This window comes from Euprymna scolopes, chromosome 1, assembly GCF_053919585.1.
Source record: "Euprymna scolopes isolate OS-2025 chromosome 1, ASM5391958v1, whole genome shotgun sequence".
Taxonomy (NCBI): domain Eukaryota; kingdom Metazoa; phylum Mollusca; class Cephalopoda; order Sepiida; family Sepiolidae; genus Euprymna; species Euprymna scolopes.
In genome coordinates, this window is record NC_136482.1 from 130494202 (window position 1) to 130517329 (window position 23128).

At 42.0% G+C, this 23128-nt stretch overlaps 1 protein-coding gene across 1 annotated transcript in view; it reads left to right on the top strand.

Annotated features, from left to right (window-relative positions):
- LOC145268859 (uncharacterized) overlaps positions 1–17566 on the top strand; it is a 93261-nt gene extending 75695 nt beyond the window's left edge. Inside the window, exon 2 of the mRNA XM_080124585.1 lies at positions 16922–17566. Within this exon, the coding sequence (XP_079980711.1) occupies positions 16922–17490 (569 nt within the window). The 3' untranslated portion in view covers positions 17491–17566. The remainder of the gene's footprint in view (positions 1–16921) is intronic.
- The last annotated feature ends 5562 nt before the right edge of the window (positions 17567–23128 follow it).

The following is a 23128-nucleotide window of genomic DNA, read 5'->3' on the forward strand; positions in this document are numbered from 1 at the left end:
GTAGCAGCAGTGCTGGTTATAATCGTGTGTCAATAGCGATAGTTGTTGTTGTTAGAAGGCGCGACGAAGCCTTCGTTGGTAATGGTAGTAGCAGCAGTGCTGGTTATAATCGTGTGTCAATAGCGATAGTTGTTGTTGTTAGAAGGCGCGACGAAGCCTTCGTTGGTAATGGTAGTAGCAGCAGTGCTGGTTATAATCGTGTGTCAATAGCGATAGTTGTTGTTGTTAGAAGGCGCGCCGAAACCTTCGTTGTAGTAGTAGTAGCATTGGTCGTGACAGCCGTAGCGTTGTGGTGATGGCGAGGCTGGTGGTCCTTCTGCTGTCTTTTCCTTGGCTTCGCTAAATATAGCAAGCACGCGGGCATAGTTGTAGACAAACGGTTAGTGATGAAGAAATTGCCTCCATGTCGAGAAAACTGTGTTTCTTTTGGGTTGTTGTTTTCGCTACGGTGTGTAAGGCATCTAAGCGTTTTGCCCGTAATTTTGTGGAGGTAACCATGATCATGTGCCTCGACTTTGGTGCCATGGTAGCGATCGTAGCGTGAATCCCTACGTAGTCAATTTCTCCCCAAAGCGGTCAGGAATCATGAAACTTGAGTGGTGGTCGTCACGGTGACACGTGGCAGACAGTATGACGGCGTCCCCAAGTCAAAACGAGATCTAAATCATAACATCATAACAGCTCCCCCAGATCTCATTTTGGCTTGAATTGTCCAGTGCGGTCATAGTTGCATGTGTGAATAATCAACCCATGATGAAATCCTTAAACCGTTTAGGAAGCTGGCCTCGTGTTGACCGATTCCGAATCAGGTCTGATCTGTATCCGGACGGTAGTCGAGGGGTTTCTACGTATATGGGGTCCTGCAACGCTCTGTGTGCCCCTGCCTTGGGTGGAAGCGTTGTCTCTTCGGTAGATTGACGAGTTGGGTAGGGTAGAGGAGGTAGATTGGGGGACAAATGTTTTGGACGTGGTATTAATCGGCGGACATGTGCCCGGTGAACCCATTCACTCTGGCCATCATCATTTTTTATCTGGATCACCATGCTGTTGGTCTTGGCCACTTCGAAGGTACCGATCCAGGGTAGGTGAGATGCGTGAGCAATAGCTGATTGAGGCCGGTGGATTAGTACCTTGTCACCGACTTGTATTGGTTCCTTATTCATGTCCTTGTCTAAATTTGGGTCTTGGGCGTGGTCAGCTTCATTGTTGGCCAGCGCGACGTGTCGATGAACTTGTCTTAACAGGGCATTGACCTGCATGCCGTAAGCCGTGGGGCTGGGGTTTGTGATACTGTTGTCGGGTAATCTTGGCAAACCAATGTTGGGCTGCCGACCAGTGATTATATAGTGTGGTGACGCTCCAGTGGCACTGTTGATGGTAGCATTCATTGATGAGATGACGGATTCGAGGACGTCAGTCCACTCACAGTCTCTATCTTCGCACAGCATGTATATGGCGTTTTTCATCGTGCGATGCTGTCGTTCAATGTTACCTGAGCTTTGTGGTCGCCAGGCACAATGTAATTCCTGCGTGATTGATGTGAGTTGGCAAAAGATCCTGTATACCTCCCCCGTGAAGTGGGTTCCGCGATCGGATGAAACAATGCGTGGTATTTCCCGGTGTCGAAGGAAGAAACTGTAAATTCCACGGGCAGCATCGATCGCACGATCTCTGGAACACGGCACAGCCGTAAGGTGTCTACTGAAACTGTCCAGCATGGTTAGGATGTAGCGTTTCCCCTTTGAAATTGGCATCGTGACGAAATCAATGTAGATGATTTCGAACGGTCTTTCTCCACGTTTGCAGTGCCCGGTGGGCCAGACCTTACGTTTGCCATAGTTACCCTTCCGCTTGGCACATGTTTCGCAGGAGTTGACATACGTCCTGATGTCATGGTCCTTGCATTCCCACCAGTAGCCGGATAGATGTTCGCGCATGCGGGCGATACCTGAATGATTGATGCAGTCATGGGCCTGATGCAGGTACTTGGGACGGAGTTTGTATGGTACGACCAGTTTTGGGGAATGATTGTTGTCCCTAATCATCAAGACAGATGTGCCGGGCTCCAGGTAGAACTGGTGGATGTATTTGTTGAGTATGGGGGCCCGATGGTCATCGGGGTCGATGTTACAGTTTTTGCTGGAGTTATTCGTCTGGAGGGTTTTGATGATTCTCGACAGTGTGTTGTCTGTGCATTGCTCAGCAGCGATATTGATATGGTCACAATTGTATTTTGTGGGGATGGTCGATGAAGAGTGATAGGCAAAGAACGCATCCACAATATTCTTGTGGTGGCGGGTGTTCTGAGGTGTGTGTGCTTCGGGGATGAGCATTGATCCATCAATTTCGTCCATACACCAGGATGGGATGTAAATACGTAGGTCCGAACCCTGGATTCGGAATGTTTTGCCTGCAGGGTTGGCGTCAGCTGGTGTGTTATTTTTTCTTTGGCCATGACTTCTGCTGAGCATGTCGGCCCAGACATTGGATTCGCCCTCCACAAATTCCAGGACGAATTTATAGCATGCGATCTCTTCCTGCCATCTGCGGATTTTGGCATTGTTGAATACCCGCTGATCCAGATAGGTTAGTGATCTGTGGTCGGTGAAGATGACGAAGGGGCGGCTGTGTAGGAAGTAGTCGAATTTTGCTATGGCCCACTTTATTGCGTATGCCTCGCGTTCAGTTGTGGACCAGTTTTGTTCCGTGGTGTTAAATATGTGTGAAGCGACTGCTATGATCTTCTTCTTTCCCCTGTCATCTTCTTGCATTAGGATGGCCCCACATGCGGTGTCACTCGCATCAGTGGTGAGCGTGAAGAGTTGATCAAAATCAGGGAATGAAATGACAGGAGGCGAGGACAGTCGTTTCTTTATCTTATTAAAGGCCTTGTCCGCCTGCTCAGTCCATGCAAATGGTTTGCCAGCCCTATTCAGTTCATGGATGGGGGTCATGATGCTGGAAAATGTGTCCGACCTGATTTGTTCCTGTACCCGTGTCTCCAGGAATTGCCGTATCCACACTAAACGACCTATGAGGCCTTGCAGTTCCTTTTTTGTTGTTGGAGGCTTCATTTCCATGATGGCGCGGACGTATTCGGGGTCGGCCTTGAAACCCTTGCTATTTACGATGCGACCGAGGAATTTTGCTTCGTTCGCGAGGAAGGTACATTTATCCGGATTCAATTTTAGTCCAAATTTACGTAGGGCGGTGAATAGTTGCTCCAGTGCCAGTATGTATCCTTCAAATGTTTTGGCGTGGACTAGGTTGTCGTCAATGTACGAGGATATGTTGGTGCGAGATGTAACAGTGGCCAAGGCTTCAGCTATGCAGCGGGAGAAGATTTGTCCGGCAGATGTGAGACCAAAGGCGAGTCGTGTGTATTGGTAGCATTTGCCCTTCCATGTGAATGCAGTTTTGTGTCGATCACGCTCGTCGATAGCGATCTGCCAATAGCCACTGCGAAGATCAAGGGATGCAAAATATTTATTTCCTTCGCCGATTCTGTGGAACAGGTGGTCAATCGTAGGTATGGGGTAGGGGTCGAGATCGACTAGGACCTTGTTGAGTGTTGCTTTGAAGTTGGCAACTACCCGGATTGCCCCGTTCTTCTTGCGAACGGCAAATACAGGGCTATTAAAACCCTTGGGGTCCTTGCATGGTTCGATGATCTCTCTGGCGGCCATGTGCATGATTTCAGCATCGACGTCAGCCTCGAGAGCCTGGGCGATTGGGTGTTGCTTCTGACAGCGGGATTGGCCATTGGTTGGTATTCGAACTGGTCTGATGAAGGTACCCTTTTCTCCCTTTTCGGTACCCATGATGTCGGCGAAGCGGATGATTAAGTCTGCTGTGGCCTCCAGTTCGTCGCGGTTTGGATGGTTGGGCAATGCCACACCCACATTACTCTGTAGCCAGTGTAGTTTTTCATTTAGTGTCTTGGGGCTGGGCTGTGTGAGTCTAGTGGGATGATCGATGGTGTGGGCTCCAAATGTGGTATCATCAGCTGGTATCTTCTGTGTAAGAGCTGGTAGTATTGCTGCCGTGTGAGTTATCGGAGTGGACGCGAGCGTGCGTCTGAATTCGATCGTTGATTTTTGGTGGTCGATTGTGTAGGAGTCTAGTGTGCTGTGACCAAGGATGCTTTGGCCGATCAGGATTAGAGATATAGCGGATGTTATCAGCATGTTGATCCCGTCGAACCTGGGTGAATCGTGGTTGCCGATGGCGATGCCACAATTAAGTTCGCCAAGGATATGGATGCTGCCGTTTATGCCTCTCACATGCACGTTGGATGGCGTTATTCGACGTCTGACCTCTTCGGGTATTCGAGACACTGGCATAATGCAAGTGGAGCAGCCTGAGTCCAACATAGATATGTCCGAGAACGTAGCTCCCTCGATCATGAAATGTGTGTTGACGAAAGGTGACTTCTGCGCCGAGTGTTGATGAAAGTTAAATATGTGATGGTGAGTCTGTTGGACCACGGGGTGAGCCATCACATCTCGCCTGGTCCGTATTGAAAATCCTCGGCCATGGTAGTGGGGAGAGTATCTTCCGGTGGCATATCCTTGTCGTCTGTTGCGATATATGCCTGGGCACGAGGTGGGTGCCGGTACCGACAGTTGCGTCCATGGAAGCATGCATAGCCTTTCATGTAGTTTTGGCAGATCTCAGCATCCTGATTGTGTTCATCATCCCTGCGCATCTGAAAATGGCCGCGAGTGCCAGTGGGTTTGGTGTTGCGCAGTGTTGTGGTATCTTTCCTTGCCTGTGGGCGGAGAGTTTGCCTGTTCACATTGTGTTCAGTTCGCCTGGTCCTTTGATCAGATCGTTGTGGCCTGTTTGCGTAGTACGCGATGGGACTATCATTGATTTCATCGTCCGTTTTGACACCACAGTCGATGTACCGCTGTACATCACTAGCTATCCCACCCGCCGTATAATGCTTATCCATTGTTTTGACGATGTGTGGGTATAAGCTCGGTGTCCAGGCTTTCACCTTCTCACTCATTAGCATTGCACCCATGAGAGAGAAGACAGTATCTGCAGGTATTTCCCGTGAGTGGTCCGACTTAAATTTTGCCTTTATGTGTACTGCAGCCTCTCTAATCGTGTTTTCCAGTCGGCCGGCGAAATCTGTCAATCTCTCCCCATCTCGACGCTGCAAATCCCAAGCCCGGCTGAGGTGCTGGAAGTTTGTCATTTGGCTGCCGTGGGTCGTTATGAGGTATGCTTTGAGTTGCTCGAAGGTAGATGTGTCGTGTTGGGAGTCCGTCATTTGCTGGAATATCCCTTCGTTCAGAAGCTGTTTGCAGATTCTGACAAACTCTTTTTCGATACTAGGGTGTGTACCGATTTCCGGCTTGACATGTATCATGTATGTTTTGTTTACATCCGTGATGAAGCGGTTAACATCGTTCCCGGGGTTGAACTTTTTTATGTCCTTTACCGAATCGTGTATGGCCTGTAATCTGATCATCAGATTGTAGTCGTTATTATCGGCTTTGGGCGTGTCGTTTAAGGTGGTCGATTTGAGGGTGGAGAGCATAATCTCTAGGTCCGCTTTTATTTCGAGGATAAGGGGCTCGTCTGGTCGTGATGTACTCGATTTTAGCTGGAGGAGTGCCGATTTCTGGTCTCTGATAAAACTGAGAAGTTCGTTACGGGTGCACCCTGAGTAGTCCATTCTACCTGTCGCACACTTCTGACACCAGTTGTTATGTTACGAAGCGTATGGTGACAAGCAAAAAGAATAGACAACACAGGATTAAGATTTGAACGAACTCAACAATTTATTTTCTAATAAATAACACAGAATAATAACGAGCTGTCCTTGGGGTGAAGATGGCAGATTGTTGTTAGTTGTTGTTATTGTGGTTATAAGGCACGACGAAACCTTCGTTTGTAATAGTAGTAGCAGCAGTGCTGGTCTGGTTATAATCGTGTGTCAATAGCGATAGTTGTTGTTGTTAGAAGGCGCGACGAAGCCTTCGTTGGTAATGGTAGTAGCAGCAGTGCTGGTTATAATCGTGTGTCAATAGCGATAGTTGTTGTTGTTAGAAGGCGCGACGAAGCCTTCGTTGGTAATGGTAGTAGCAGCAGTGCTGGTTATAATCGTGTGCCAATAGCGATAGTTGTTGTTGATAGAAGGCGCGACGTAGCCTTCGTTGGTAATGGTAGTAGCAGCAGTGCTGGTTATAATCGTGTGTCAATAGCGATAGTTGTTGTTGTTAGAAGGCGCGACGAAGCCTTCGTTGGTAATGGTAGTAGCAGCAGTGCTGGTTATAATCGTGTGTCAATAGCGATAGTTGTTGTTGTTAGAAGGCGCGACGAAGCCTTCGTTGGTAATGGTAGTAGCAGCAGTGCTGGTTATAATCGTGTGTCAATAGCGATAGTTGTTGTTGTTAGAAGGCGCGACGAAGCCTTCGTTGGTAATGGTAGTAGCAGCAGTGCTGGTTATAATCGTGTGTCAATAGCGATAGTTGTTGTTGTTAGAAGGCGCGCCGAAACCTTCGTTGTAGTAGTAGTAGCATTGGTCGTGACAGCCGTAGCGTTGTGGTGATGGCGAGGCTGGTGGTCCTTCTGCTGTCTTTTCCTTGGCTTCGCTAAATATAGCAAGCACGTGGACGTAGTTGTAGACAAACGGTTAGTGATGAAGAAATTGCCTCCATGTCGAGAAAACTGTGTTTCTTTTGGGTTGTTGTTTTCGCTACGGTGTGTAAGGCATCTAAGCGTTTTGCCCGTAATTTTGTGGAGGTAACCATGATCATGTGCCTCGACTTTGGTGCCATGGTAGCGATCGTAGTGTGAATCCCTACGTAGTCAATTTCTCCCCAAAGCGGTCAGGAATCATGAAACTTGAGTGGTGGTCGTCACGGTGACACGTGGCAGACAGTATGACGGCGTCCCCAAGTCAAAACGAGATCTAAATCATAACATCATAACAACCATCAGTTAGGTTAGCAAAGGATGCATCGCTGTATGCTATGATTTGCAGCAATTTAGGGTTTCCCAGATTTGGAATGTGAATTTGAGATTTCTCCTTTTTGCCCTTTTTATGGTTCGATTAATTTGTTTAATGCATTCCACATTTTCTTGGTTTAATATGGAACTTAAGGTACTAACATCAAAACTGAGGTCCGGTCTCGTTTGGGTGGCTAGCCAGTTGAGCTGACCTATTAGCTGCCTGGCCTCGGTGATCTCAGTTGATGTTAGCTTATCTTCCGACCTTCTTCCATTCTGCAGCGGAATGTGTCTGAGTTTCTTTGTATATTCGTCTTGTCCAATATTGATGTTATTATTGGATTTTTTAATTTCTAATCCAATATATTGAAACTTAGCAACTTCTTCAGATTTTACTTTGAAAAGTTTACAAAGCTCACTAATGACTTTGTTCTCAAAAGTGTCTGACCCAGCAAAGCAGAAACCATCAACATGAGTGGCAATTATGCCTTGTAGCTTATTTTTAAAATGCCAAGTGAAAATAGCTTGGTCATATTTCGATGGTGTGGCCTCTAGACCAGTTCTTCTCTAAGTGTTAGGTACCAGGATCGAGATGCATCAGTTAGACCATATACGCATTTGGCTAATTTCCAAATGCAACTAGGAGGTACATTGGCTTCTTTTGGTGGAAGAAGGTAAACGGGTCGATCTAACTGTTTACTCTGTAGAAAGGCAGTTTTAATGTCCATGGATTTGCATATCCAACCACTTGCTGACATAACTCCCAAGATTGTCCTTAAACTTTCTTTGGAACATGTTGGGGAATCATTTCTAACATTGCAGGCATCTTTATCTTGGAAGCCTTTGGCAACAAGTCTGGCCTTAAAGGTTCGTTTGCCATTGGATTCTTTGTTAGTGTAGACCCATCTTGTGCTTATCTTTGGTTGGCCCTGATCTAGCACTTGTGTGTAGACTTTATGTTCAGCCCAACTTTGGAGTTCTCTCTTCCTGGCTTTGTCATATTCGTCATTAGAGGGGTCGGTAATTAGATTTATTTCCAGGGCTTGTTCAGCGAGGGTTTGATCGTCACTATTGGTTTCCCATTCTAAGACTCCATTCTCAAAATCCAGCCAGAATGGATCGCCTTCCTCCATAACAACGTTCATTAAATATTTGTTTTTGCCAGTGGCTTTACCAGCTCTACTGATCACATTCAGTTTCTGTCATTTTTTTAATTTTTTTTTTTATTACATTTTCACCCCAAACAAGGCAAATTGCCACTTTGGTGTAGGGGGCTACTATCAGGGGCAACAACTACTGGGGTACTATGTAGGGATTTGGGCAGCAAGGTGTCGGTTCACGTTACACTTGAACTTTTGCACATCAGTACTGTTGGGGAAGCAGGGACCTGGAATGGAATTCCAGAGTCTAGCGGTTCTGGGGAAGAAACTATTGGAGTAAAAAGATCTTTTACATCTAGGGATCTCTACAGTGTGGGGGTGGGATTTAGCAGCCTGTCGGGTTTGTCGAGGGTGCTCACGTCGTGGGGGCACAAGTGATTGCAGTTCGTCAGAGCATTCGCCACTAAAATACTTGTAGAAAAGGCAGAGGGATGCAACATTTCGTCGATGGGACAGAGGCTGAAGCTTAGATGCCAGTTAAGGGCCTATCAGGTTTGCGACTCTCTTTTGAACCTTGTCAAGGAGCGAGAGACTAGTAGCAGATGCACTAGCCCAGATGTGGCAGCAATACTCCATACATGGGCGAATGGTGGCCTTATAGAGGTACAGGATACTTTCGGGTGTTAGTAGTTTTCTAGCACGGTAGAGAGAGCCCACCTTTCTTGCAGCGGCCCTGGCAATGCCTTCAATGTAATTGTTCCAACTCATGTTTCCTGTGAACGTTAGGCCAAGGAGTTTGAAAGATGGACTCTCAGATAAAGAGTCGTTGGCCATTGCTATGGGTGGTAGAGAGGGTTTCTTGTAATTATCGATTGAAACTAGTTTAGTCTTGGCAGCATTGAACGCGACCAACCACTTTTGTCCCCATTCCACTACAGATTGGAGGTCTTCCTCTAGTGTTTCTGCCATTTCTTTAGAAATGTGTTCATTCGTCTTCCTGTCGTGCCTGCCATAGAGTGTAGTGTCATCAGCATATATACCCATCTCAGAGGCAATGTTGTCGGGGAGGTCATTTATGAATATCAGGAACAATAGAGGTCCAAGGATAGAACCCTGGGGCACCCCCGCATTTATATCATATTGTTTAGATGTACGACCGTCGAGGACAACCTGGATTTTTCTCTTATCTAAGAAGGATTTAATTATGTTAAGTATTCTACCAGTGATACCGTATGATCTGATTTTACTGAGGAGACCCTCATGCCATACCCTGTCAAAAGCCTTAGATATATCTAGAGCTACCGCTCTGCCCTCCCCAGCTTTGTCCAGTGAATGGTATATACGTTCAGAGATCACAGTTAGGATGTCTGCTGTGGAATGGGCTTGTCTAAATCCATATTGTTTGTCAGTCAGTAGTTTAGCATCTGTAAGATGATGGACTAGAGCATGGTTAATTATGGTCTCAAATATTTTGGCAAAAAGTGGGAGGAGGCTAATGGGGCGATAATTTGATGGGTCTGTCCTTTCGCCAGAATTCTTGAATACTGGTACAACAGAAGCAGTTTTCCAACAGACCGGAAAGCAAGCTTCATTAAGGCATTTGTTTTAGAGTTTGGAGAGAACTGGAGCTACTTCGGCTGAGCACTTTTTTAATAGCACAGCTGGGATAAGATCGGGTCCACATGCTTTTGAGGTGTCAAGGTTTTTTATGATAGCATGCACCTGAGCAGGGGTGGTTTTCAGATCGTCTAGTGTGGCGTCTGTCCGCATAGGAAAGTCAGGTAGTGGGTGGTTGGAAGGGTCCAGTGTGGAGTTTGAGGCAAACCGACTGGCAAGCATGTTAGCCTTGTCGGTTGCTGAGGAGACAAGCTCGTGATTGTTGGTTAGTGGGGGAATTGTTGATTGCCCATTATTTACTACACTGTTGTAGATTTTCCAGAAGTCTCGAGTTCCTAGTTTTTGTGCTTCGATGCGCTTTTTAGTTGTTTCCGTAAATTCTCTCTTAGCTGTCGCTATTTCTTTCTTAACGTTATTTCTAGCTTCTATATACTTCAGTCTGTTTGAACTGGACTTATGTCGGTTAAACCTACGGTATGCATGCTGCTTTTGAGCAATGGCAGTTGCACAAATCGACGTAAACCATTGGGGAGAGTGGGGCTTACTATAAAATTTCCGCATGGGAACATGCGTTTCGATTGCAGTTTTAAACCAGTCAGTGGTCTCGTTTGCACATTGTTCAGCAGGGATAAAGAAAATATTTTTCCATGGAGCATCTCTAATTAGTTCCCTGATGGCTTCCCAGTCAGCTTTATTATAATATCTCATTGTTTTGAGCACTGGCTCTTCAGTTTTGGGTCTAGAGTTTAGGGCGATTTCAACCATTATCACTGCATGATCAGCGTTCCCGAGTGGGCTGTGGGCCTTCGTTATGCAGTCATCGGGAACTGTGGTCAAAAACAGATCTAGAAGTGATGCGTGTTGTTCTTCCTGGTCAGGGAAACGGGTTGGAAACGTAACAATTTGTGATAGGGAGTGAGATATAGCGAAGCTATGGGTTGTGCTGCCCGCTGCATCTGTGTGAGTAGAGAATCCAAGCCAGTTTTTGTGGTGGACATTAAAGTCACCAAACACATGTATTTGTGCGCTAGTGTCGAGGGTCAGTGCCGTGTCTATGCTGTCAGATACTTTGTTTATTATGGAGCAGTCCTGAGTCGAGGGAGAGCGGTAGAGAAAATAATAGTAGCTAATATTGTGTTGCATGTTTAGTCTAAAGCACATAAAGGCTTGATCATCTGTTTCTAGGTTTGTTTCTCTAGTCAAGGGAAGGGTATTACGAATGTAAACTCCAAGTCCGTGCATATGTCTGTCAGAGTCCTTACGGCAGAGTGGGAGATATCCAGGCATGTTAAAGTGGTAAGAGGGAATGGAGGAGTGTAGGTTAGTCTCACTTAGTGCTAAGATATCCGGGGTATTTGTTAAGAGAAATGCTTCAACATCAGCTGTTAGTTCTAAGCCCACGGATATTTGTGAATGAGAGCCTCAAGGGAGGAGGCAAGTTGAATTTGTTTGTCCCTAATCCTGGTTTAAGCTTATTTTTAGATTGTACTGTCGTCATATTTTTTTTAAGAGTTTCGGTAAGGGGGAGCTAAACAAGAGGTTATGCGGAGCATCAGACATGCATCACAAGTAGACCATCAGCTGACCTTTCTCTAATTAGGATTGTGGCCTCAGGAAAGCCCACCGGGGATGAGTGCAGGGTCCCTTTCCATGCGCGTCATGGCACTACAAACAACCCGATATTATTCAACTGTTGATGGAGCAGCCGCTCTAAGCGCTACCAAAGAGTTAGGGCCCCTGTACTACCAGTCGGGAACAGCAGCCAGGAACTGTCAATCCGGTACCCTCAACCCTTTAGAAGAAGGTCAACCCAATCTAATCGCTCAGGCATATCTTATACTCAAGCACTCCCAAATGTTCAGTTTTAGGGGTGGGGCATGCTGGGAATGGGGAAGAACGGCGTTCATTGCCCTAGCCAGGAAACAAGATCTACCGCTGGGTGTTTCTGTCGAATCACTGAGATAGTGTCTCTGCGCTTGACTAATAGGCAAAGAAGGAGTATGGAAGCCGGGCGATAGACAGAGCCTATCTACTCCTTAAGCAATTTAGGTTTGCAAACCGGTGAATTTGTTTGAGTCACCAGCTCTAGGAAGGTTGTCATCCAAGACTGAAGAGGCCTCTCTCCCCTTTGGTTTAGTTTCAGAGTTTTCCTTCTCCTAGACGGATGATCTGGGAAGACCTACTGGGTCCGTCAGCCCTGAGAGGGTTTTCTCCGCGCCTAGGTTCTAATCCAGGTATTTCTGCGACCCCGCGTGGTTAGTGTTACTGGGTTAGTTTGTGGGGGATTATATCTCTACTGATTTAAAGTGATTTAGGGACATGCTATTTACTTGTTAATGGATAAAGGGGGTGGGTGAAGTTCATGCAGTGTAAGCGTCTATGATTGTAAGAGGGCTTGTTAGGGAGGAGATAATGTGATTTTAGTCTTACCCCTTTTTTCATTATTTTATTTATGTTAGCTTAGGTCTAGGATAATGTTACAGTATGAGTAGGTATTAAGAATTGAGCTACGAGTTGTGTGCGAGCTATTTTAGATGATAGGAGGGTTAAGATGTAAGTGCAATATAGCATGGATAAGACAGCAAGTTTTGAGTCATGCGTAATTAGGTGAATAGATATATGGGCAGGTTTTCAGTAGATGCGAATAGAGTTGAAGTTGTAGGTATTTTCTAGTAAGAGTCATGGGGCATTTTGCATAACAAGGAGTGTTGTTTCAATAACGTATTAATCGTTGCAAAACTCGAGGAGACAGTTGTGTAGTGCATATCGCTTTGTTTCTGAGTACTTTGGCTGTTAAGTACCTGCCTCTGTGTGCATAGGCTGTTAAATCCCTTACTGGATAGGAATGAGCTGTAATGCATGCCTTAGAGGTAGAAATGTATAGATGTTTAGTGATGGCTATTAAAACAGTTTGCATGTGAGGGATTAGTGGCTGGAAGTTAGCGATTCCACTACAGATGCGGGGCAATGTGGGAGTTTAGTGGCGGATAGGTTGGAAGGAGTAGATTGTTAGCGTTCAAGAGAAGAGGGGTTATTTATTTACAGATAGATTTCCATTAGGATTTTTGAGTTACAGGTAAGGTTTAGTTTGAAGGGGGGAACATTTTTTTTTTTTTTTTTTTTTTTTTGCATGCAGGTAAGACAAACGCAATCGTCTTGGAGGTAAAATGTATAAGATTTCGTAGCTAGCTATTAGTTTTTTTTTCTCCCAGTTATAGGAACAGCTAGTTCGTTGGGATTTGGAATTGTAGTCATTAAGGTCAGGCGCAGAGTGTTGCATCTACTCAGAAAATTAGCCCTAGTATCAAAGCTGGGATTATGTATATTGCAGTTACAAATATAGTGACAGTTAAATTATGAGCCACGTGCAGTGGTTTGGTATGGTATGGGTATCATGGAGGACACTTTAATACAAGCAAGAGTACGGTGATTGCATATATTAAGTATACTACTTAAATAAAGTTCTTCTGTCTTCTATAGTAGAAAGAAAGGTGGTCCTAGCTCTGTTCTATATTCTTGCATAGGCTATTCGTTATCGAGTAGAGTTCAGACCATAAAAACGGCTCGCATGGAACTAAAGTGTTAGAGACCATTTTTACAAATATGTAATTAAAATGCATTAAATAAATAAATTTAAAGAGAAGGTATAAACAGTTGGTAAAAGCTAAAAAGAGAGAAATAAATAAATAAACAAAATGAATAAATAAATAAAAAATAAAATAATAGAAGAAACGGCTCGCATGGAAGCAAAGAGTTAAAGACAATATATGTGCATATAGTTAAAATACACTAGTCAAATTTAAAAAAAAAGCAGTTGCCATTTTGGTAATATTAGGATTTGTTAAATTCACTTATCTTATTTTGTTTGCCCAACTTCAAAATTGTCGCTTCTGTCAGCGAGCGTAACCATGTTCTTAGTGTGAACGGTAGGTGGGGGCTTCACTTCCTTTCCCCGGATTTTGTATCTATTTATAGTGCGCACATGTGTGATAATTTTACTTTTTTATTTTTTATTTTTTTTTTTTTTTTAGGTTAAACTTCTGTCTTCTATAGTAGAAAGAAAGGTGGTCCTAGCTCTGTTCTATATTCTTGCATAGGCTATTCGTTATCGAGTAGAGTTCAGACCATAAAAACGGCTCGCATGGAACTAAAGTGTTAGAGACCATTTTTACGCATATGTAATTAAAATGCATTAAATAAATAAATTTAAAGAGAAGGTATAAACAGTTGGTAAAAGCTAAAAAGAGAGAAATAAATAAATAAATAAAATGAATAAATAAATAAAAAATAAAATAGAAGAAACGGCTCGCATGGAAGCAAAGAGTTAAAGACAATATATGCGCATATAGTTAAAATACATTAGTCAAATTTTAAAAAAAAGCAGTTGCCATTTTGGTAATATTAGGATTTGTTGGTCTTCATCATTGGTGAATTTGCATATTATAGTTTGGCCTGGTTTAGGCAGTTGCACAAATTTGGTGATCATTTTGGATAGTGTGTCACATACATTGGCTCCATTCTGTTCAGGATTATCAGCAGTTTCACTCGCGTCATCTACTGGCGTATAACCACTTGTTGTGTCATTATTTTGGTTCTGAGGTTTTATTTGTCCACTGGTGTCATGGTGCTCAGAGATGTTATGATGTGTGTCAGGATATAAGATTAAGCGAGAGGGATGCACTCTAACATATGTGGCTCCATGTTTTACCAGTACTTGTTTATGTTCCCAGCCTATGACAGCACCAGGACCAAGCCATCTATCAGATTCATTTCTTTTAAAAAGGTCACCATTTTTATATTGATCAGTTATGGGGGTCCTCACCTGATGATGAAGGGCTCGTCTCAATTTCTCAGAGGCTTCACACTCTATGAAACCTTTTCTTGCAGCATGCATTGCATTGAGGTTGTCGGCAACAATTTGGCTAGTACTTACACCTTCTAGTGCAGGAAGTTGATCATTCAAAAGGGAAGGCAGGTTAGAATTTTTTTAGGACTATAACCATATGAATTGTGAAGTGTATTCTTGGCATTGACAGCCCATGATAGTGCAACTTCAAAATTACATTGAACGTCTTCTAATGTCTTCTTGACCATTTCTCCCAGAACACCATTGTGCCTTTCATTTAATCCATTACCCCAAGGAAATTGTGTGGCAGTGGTACGGACTACAATATTCAGGTTTTGAGCCATGTCTCGGAAGAATTGATTGTCAAATTCTTTGCCATTATCAGTAAGGAAGGCTCCTGAGGCACCAAAATATGCAATCCAGTGTTTTGGCATTCAGGATATCAGAACTTTCCTTACCTGTAAGCCGGACAGCAACACTATATCTTGTTGCATGGTCAACCAGGTGTAGTACTTTATGTCCATTAATTTCCTTTATGTCCATGGCTACAGTCTGGTTGAAATAAGTTCCCAAGGGAAATCCTACAACAGGTCGAGGTGCAGGCTTTTTATACCTGATGCAGGTCTGACAGGTAAGAGGGAGTTTCCTTAAGATGTCCATAAATTCAGCATCTTTTAAACCAGCACTTCTGACAAGATCACATAGTTTTTGTGCAATGTGGTGGCTGAATTGTCGATGTAATTTGGTGGCAATTTTTAATTTTTCTTCTTTGCCTTTTTTTATTCATATTGTTTAGAAATAAAATATATTGTAACTTACCCCGGTCCGGTAGAGGTCTGGATATAGGGATGTGGTAGTGGCCAGAAGCGGTGCACATTAATTTTATTCTTTTGCCAAACATTTCTGCTGTGTCATCATTAAAGTTGAGGGTCGTTTGCGCCTTTTTCATTGCGGTTTTGTTTAATAACAGAAGGATATCAGCGTCAACAACATCACTTGTTATTTTAATGTTCATGTTAGCAATGATACATGGTAGAGTTACTCTTTTGAGTGATTTTATTTTAATGCCGAATTTGAAATTCTCTGAGTTTCGCCACGTGTCGGTCGAATTCAATCAAATGGTCATTTATGGAAGTGTCGTTTTCACGATGGTAATTTTCGAAATTCTCGTAAGAAATAAATGCAGATTGGTTTTTGTCTTCCATAAAAAGTGTATCCAGTTTTTCAACGAGATTGTCCATTCCTTCCTCGGCATTTAGTAATGTGATGTCCATTTCTAATACAGCTGCCCGAGCTTGTCCCGTGAGGGACAAAAATACGTCCGGCGACTGACGAGAGGGTGGAATATTTGTAGCTAACTGCCATAGTTGGATTTCTCTTTTTCCATGAATCGTAAAATTCCGAGTTTAATTTTGGTGGTTCAAATATTCTGGAACTCATTTCGGTGGGACATTAACGCATAGAATTTTTTTTTTTTTGTATCAAATGTCGGCTAAATTTCCTCATGCTTCAGCAAATGTTGGTAAATGACAAACATTTCTTTGTATTACAAGGGATGAGCTTGATAGTTAAGGAGTAACTATGTTTTAGCTACCCTTTACAAAAACTCTACCTGAAATGAATTCAGCAAGGATAACCAGTTGTCTCTGTTATTTATCTAGAGTTCAGAGATTCATGCAGAGGGGTAGCATTTTTCCGAGATGTCCGTCTGTAGAAAAAGCAAGAAAGTTCAGCTGACTGCCGAAAGTCTACGAGTGGTATTTCTTTAACAAAATAGTATATCTTGTGCTTAGAAATTCATTGGATAAAAGAAGGTAAGAAAAAGGAGGCGTCTTAACTCATTGTTTCCTGGAAATAAACTGGACTGGTGAATTTGAGGGTTTTGGTGGGAAAAATGTAGCACTTACAATTAGGCTGCTAAATATTCATGAGCGAAAGTGAAATATCTGGTTTCTGTTTGTGATCATTTTTACTATTCACTTAACTACCCATGAAGGCAGAGTTAGACACAAGATCGGTTTTACTGTAAAGAAAATCCAAAAACGGACACTCTGCATTGGAATAAAAATAAAAAATTGTTTTAGCCTTCAAGGATTTCTCTTTTCCTGATTGAGGACGGAAAAGCTGAATTGTACTTTCTTAATATATTTGCTCCTAGTTGTTCAGAAACACATTGCTCATAATCCTTAGATTTTTTTTGTTACTAATTTTTAATTTGTCACCTTTCTTCATGTGACTAGAATGTATTTTCCCCAATGTTTGAACTGTACGTAAGTATATAAGTCTGTAAGAATGACTGTTGCTATTACAGCAAAATTGTCGCCCTAGAAAAGACGATATGATTCCATTTTCATTTGATAAAAACCGTTTGTCTTTTTTTTTTTTGTTGCAGACCATCTACTAGTTGACCAGTTGTGTACAAATCCCAAGAGTAATAGGAGTCTTCTATCATGTCTGAAAGTGACACAATGTTCAACGAGCAAGATCAGAAATGCGCCGCTGTACTGCTCTCTACTGATCCATGTTATGACAACAGGACCATTGCCAGCACCCTCAAAAATGCAAATCCGGATGGCTCAATGCTTGAGGCCACAGCTCAATGAAGTTTCCAACCACGGCTTGAAAATTAACATCAAAGTGTACCTAGATGTCCTGAAGAGTATGGTGATTCCCTGGAAGACCTTGGATGTGTCAGCAGGACTCGGCGCTGGTCCACAAGTCCAAAGAGACTCAGGCTTCAGAAAGAGTGCCACAATTTTGTACCCTTCTCTCACTGCCCTCCTCCTCCTCCCCCGTTCTGAACTTGCTAGACCACTTCATTTGGTCATACATCGAGAACATCGCCAACCTGACCTCCCACAACACCAAAGTCAACCTGATCGCCATCATCCTCTGAGTATTTGCCGAGCTTGTGGAAAAGGCATGCTCCCAGTTCCAGACCTGTATCGAGGCAGTGATTGAGGCTGAAGGTGGCTACAGTGAATAGATGTCAGTTCTACTACATAATCAAGTTACCTGAATTGATTTTTTCAATAAAAGTTTTAAAATAAAGCTGTAGTGTTGTTTTCTTTAGGCAGAAAAATTTATTGCTCCATCCTGTAATCATTACTTTCACGATTTTGCCATTCCTTTATCTCTTTAGTTTTTATCTGGTTTAATTTGAGTGGCAAACACATACAGTGTAGCTTTTCTTTGTGAAAATAATGTCCGCTTTTAGTATCCTCTTTGTGGGCGTTATGTTAATGCCTAGATACATTTAAATTTAGTCACCATGTATCGAGTGTCAGGTGAATGACCAGACAACACTGGGGTGATGGTAGCGATTGGGGAGCACTTAATTATTTAAGAGGTGGAGCTCAACGAGAATTTGTTTCCATTAGACTTGAAAATGAATATGTTGTAGTCCGCTAAGAAGCAGTCTGCAATACTATATAATAAATGTAAATAAATTCTTGTTAAGCCGTCATCATAAATAATCAAATTCTGCCCAGTCACCACCATTATTACCAATCATCATGGTGTTGTCTCACTGTCTGCCTGATCTTTATCCTTAAATAGATTTTTGGCCTTGATAAGTAGTGACTCCTTAGTAAAGAAAAAATAAAATAAAACAACCAGAGCTACCTTGGAGTACAGATTAAAAAAAATAGACGCATTGTCAAGATCAAAGTGTAGTATCTGTTCTTCAGATGCTGCACTTCATTTTTTTGTTCTCTTTTGGTGGAGGAGAAATCCTTCACGACTGAGACAATTTTTATTTTTGTACCTTTTCTCCACGTTAAAAAACGACCCTGGTGTCTAACTCTGTCCCGTGAGGAGGCATAGTAAATAGGAACATTTATTTTTTATCTCTCTTTCTCTCTCTCTCTCCCTCTCTCTCTCTCTCTCTCTGTCTCTCTCTCTCTCTCTCTGTTAAATATATGTGTCTTGATTTTTTGGAATGAGGATTGATAATTTGAATTATTTGGACTACTTTTCTCATGTTAGTTGTTATTTTCACAAATTTTTTGGCTCAACAGATAAAAGCCTCAAGTACAATCAGTTACAATGACAGTTTTATGGAAGCTGAATTCAACTCTTGCAACAGGCGATAACAACTAAGAATAAAATAAAAATAATTACTTAATACTCGGTCATGGCTGAAGGAACAAGAACAATCTACCAGTTCAAAATTCTGCATAGGTTCCTGAGTTTAACGTAAAGATTTCTGTTTGAAAAGATGCATCTGATGAAGATCAGACTGAAACATGAAAATAACAGCCAATATGAAATTGGTTTAGTGTCATAGAAAGAAAGAGAAAGAGGGTAGACTGACTACTTTTTGACCTAATTTCAGTGTTGTTTATGAAACAACTATAAGTAAAGAGAAGGAAAAATGAACTTAGTGTATTAATTTGATCTGTGCTGATTCCAAATAAATTAATATTACAGTATTATTTTTTTTTCACAAAGTTGGGGGTCACACAGAATGATGTTAATGTATCTTGTGAAGTTTCTAACCTTCAGTAACACATACAATGTACGTTTGGGAGAATGAACGTTTACTCATAGTGTCAAACAGAAAGGTGACAGTATTCTACGATGAAAATGTGGGGGGGGGATACATAAAAGCCAATACCATCGAACCAGAAATGGTTACATGGAATAAACATGGAACGACTAACCTTACTCTTCCTATAATTGCCCAAAATAACTACGGCATAATTAATACACAAAAAAATTACAAGGATCTCAAAACTAACTTGAAAAACGTGGTCTTTGAAAGAAAGAAGCATTATACCTATATAGTGGCTGTCAGTTTCGAGTGTGTGACCACCTTTCAGAAATTTTTGTGTTTTCTTGTTTACTTTTTTTTTCTTCTTTTGTTTTCCAATCCTGCCACACTATGACAGATCTTATTATCATGGACGGGGCATTGTCGATCATTTTAATTCACATGGATATCATTTTTAGAGGAAGGAGCTTGTGTGATTGTACAGATGACTTTTGAGACCAGAAAGTGACAGGCAGAGTTTCCCACAGGCAACAGAATTGACAACTTGACTATGTGGGAGTGGTTCTGAACCTTTTCACCCTTATAAACCAATTGTTTAAAAACTGCATGTTTAACATGATCTATCTGAAAAGAAATAGTCCATTCATGAATCAAACTACATTAGATTTTCTTCACCCATGCCATTGATTCCCACTCATCCAATTGTAAGTTCGATTGTTTCAAGGAAAACTTAAGTGACTTTGTATTTTGACTTTGACATGTTCCTTTTCTGATGTCTATTATAAAACAACTTTTTGGCAGGCGTGTGTCATCCATTCAAGCAATATGCCCTTCCCAGTGAAGTCAGCTTTTCATGATCATGGATTCAATGCTAGGACATCCGGCTCTCTCTCTCTAACACACACACACACACACACACACACACACACACACACACACACACACACACACACACACACACACACACACACACACACACACACACATAGTGGTAAGGGGAACTGGTTTAATTTATGGTGATGTGCCAGATCACGTCAGTAGAAACTTGATACTTCTCAAAATATGTCACAACCGTGAGTGCTAAAAACCACCTTTTTTTAAATAACAATGAAAAACGCAAAACTTAATTTATGCACAACAAAACAAAATAACAGACTTTTATTTTTGGGATGGAGAATAAAATAAACGCCACAGGCAATTTTGCCTGTAAAAAATTCGGCTAAAAATTAATTATAATCATTCATTTGTTTAGCGATATTACCGCCTATAGCATGAGTGACTTTGCATAAAACAAGCAATTTCTAAGCAAATCGGGCAAGATGCATCCCATATTGCGACTTTGACATGCCCAGTCAAATCGATCAAGTCCAGCAGCTGAAAGAATTCAGCAGCAGTAGTAGGAGTATTTCAAACAGCCCTTTTTAGGGCTAACTTTCAACAAACTATCTTAATGTGATACTCATTTCACTCCACTACTACCTGCACTCTGAGACTTCCCTCTACTCCTCTAGCGACTCCAGCTCATTCCTGCAGCTTCCAGTGATTTCCAGCAACTCCTGTAGCCTCCAGCAACCCCAGATTACTTCTGCAGCCTCCAGCGCTTCCATCCATCAGCTCCAATGACTCTCTTGATGTCCAGCTACCCATTCCAATACTCACTGACATCTGACTACATATTCCAGTGCCAACTGACATCCAGCTACCTGTTCCAGTGCACACTAACATCCAACTACCCATTCCAGTGCCCACTGGTGTCCAACTAATTGTTCCAGTGCCCATTGACGTCCAGCTACCAGTCTCAATGCCTGTCAACGTCTGGCTACCAGACATCAGATCCTGTCTAAACGACTCAGATCAACCTGTGGTACAACATCAAGGAACAATTTTTTGCACCCAAAATGCTAAGCATTGATATAATGTTTTTGATTTTTTGAGATGAGGATTGATAATTTGCATTATTTAGACTACTATTCTCATCTTGAGCGTTATTCGCACAATGTTTCAACTGATGTAACCTTCAATCTTTGTTCAGGTGAATCTTGTTAAATTCGGAAATCTTTCTGTTGAACTCAGAAATATAGATAAAGTACAAGACAAAATTTTGTTGTAAATGACACTCTTCTGGAGGTTGAAGGTTCAGTCCTCAAAATACAATTGTGAATTATTTAAGACTTCTACCCGGTCATGCAAGAGCTATGATGTTAAAGTTTAGACTACACGGAAATATAACAATTTAAATATTTAAATAATTTTTAATTTTAACAAAATTTAAAATTTATTTAAAAATTAAAAAAAAATTTTTTTATTATTAATTAATTTTTCTATTAATTTCACATTTTTAAAATTTTAGTTTTTTTAAATGTAAGAATTTAAACTTATTATTTATTTACATACAGTTCAATTAAAATATCATTTAAACCTTTACTCATGGGCAAAATGTTGTTAATCTATTGAGAAATATAGATGGTCCTGCTATGTGGCCAAAGAAAATGGAAAGAGTTTTTATTGACTATTTGTTACAAAAAGGTTCACCTCAGATTACTTTGAACAACTTTCCAAAACCGAAAGTTGAGCAATAATGAAAGTATTTTACGTGTTTGGCTAATATACTCTGTGTCAGCAGACAAGATCCATTGTTTCTACTGTTGCCTACTAGAAAAACAAAGAAGCCCCTTTGTAAACGAAGGGTTTGACCAGTGGTAATGGGAATTTCTTGGGTCTAGTATAATTATTTGCAAAGTTTGATCCAGTAATGGGGAAACATCTCCAACGTGTTACCAATGAAGAAAGTCATGGGGAAAAGGATTCAAAATGACGCTCGTTACTGTAGTAGCTGATGCTATCCTTTGAGACATCAAGAATGCAATCTATTTTTCTGAAATATTGGATTGTACTCCAGACATAAGTCACAGAGAGCAGATGTTATTAACTATCCGGTATGTATCAGATGGGATCAATGTGGAAGAACCTGTGGCTGTATGAGGGGCTTGCAATAAGTAATGCTCCTGACCCACTTCCAGTTGTCTGATCTAGCTGAAATTTTGCATGTGCAATAATTTATATCTCTACGGGTTATGTGGCAAATTACAGCTCTGAACTAATTGTGGTTTCTGTTTTACAGGTGTTTGAACTGAGTCAGGTGTGAAATGGAGCCTGTTGAATGTCGAGCAGTGATCCAGTTTTTGTATTTGAAAGGACGCACACCACAGTAGACTTTTGATAAAATGAAAGACACTTATGGTAATAATGCCCCTTCATATGACCTTGTAAAACGCTGGCATCGTGAATTCAAACATGGCTGGAAGTCTGTAGAAACAGCTCCCAGACGTGGTCGCCCCCCCCCCCCGTTCTGCCATTGATGAGGCATCTGTCCGTCAAGTTGAGGCTGCTATTTTGGAAGATCGGCGTATTACTATTCACCAAATAGCCCAAGATGTCAAGATTAGTACAGAGTCTGTGATGACAAATTTCCTGGCAAAGTGTACCACAATTACAGGAGCCTATTATGCTTCACTTTTGAGGAAATTAAGGGAAGCTATCAAAGTCAAGAGGCGAGGCAAGATCAGCAAAGGTACCCTCCTCCTGCAGGACAGCACTCCGGTCCACAACTCGCATGTCACCAGATCAGAAGCATGGCGTGTGGTTATAAAATCCTTCCCCATCCTCCCTACTCTTCTGACCTTGCACCCTCAGACTTTCACCTCTTCCCAGCCATGAAGTTGTTTTTGAAAGGAAAGCGTTTCCCAGATGATGCAGCCTTGATTTCTATAGTCATGTCATGGTTAGAGGACCAACCTGGGGTGTTCTACAAAAACAGTCTCCAGAGCTGTATCAAACAATGGGAGAAATGCATAACTCTGGGTGGTTCCTATGTAGAGAAAGACAAATAACTGTGGCAAGTTTCGTTGCTCTACTGCTATGGGAAGTGGGTCAGGGGCATTACTTATTGTACGCCCCTCGTACATGAACATTTCATTATGTTTCTTCCTATGAAAAGTACTACTGGACAGAACTTATGCGATATGTAGGCAAATGAGCTGGGAATTAAATGTTCATAATATTCGTGGACAAAGTTTTCATGATGGTACCAACATGAAAGGCGTT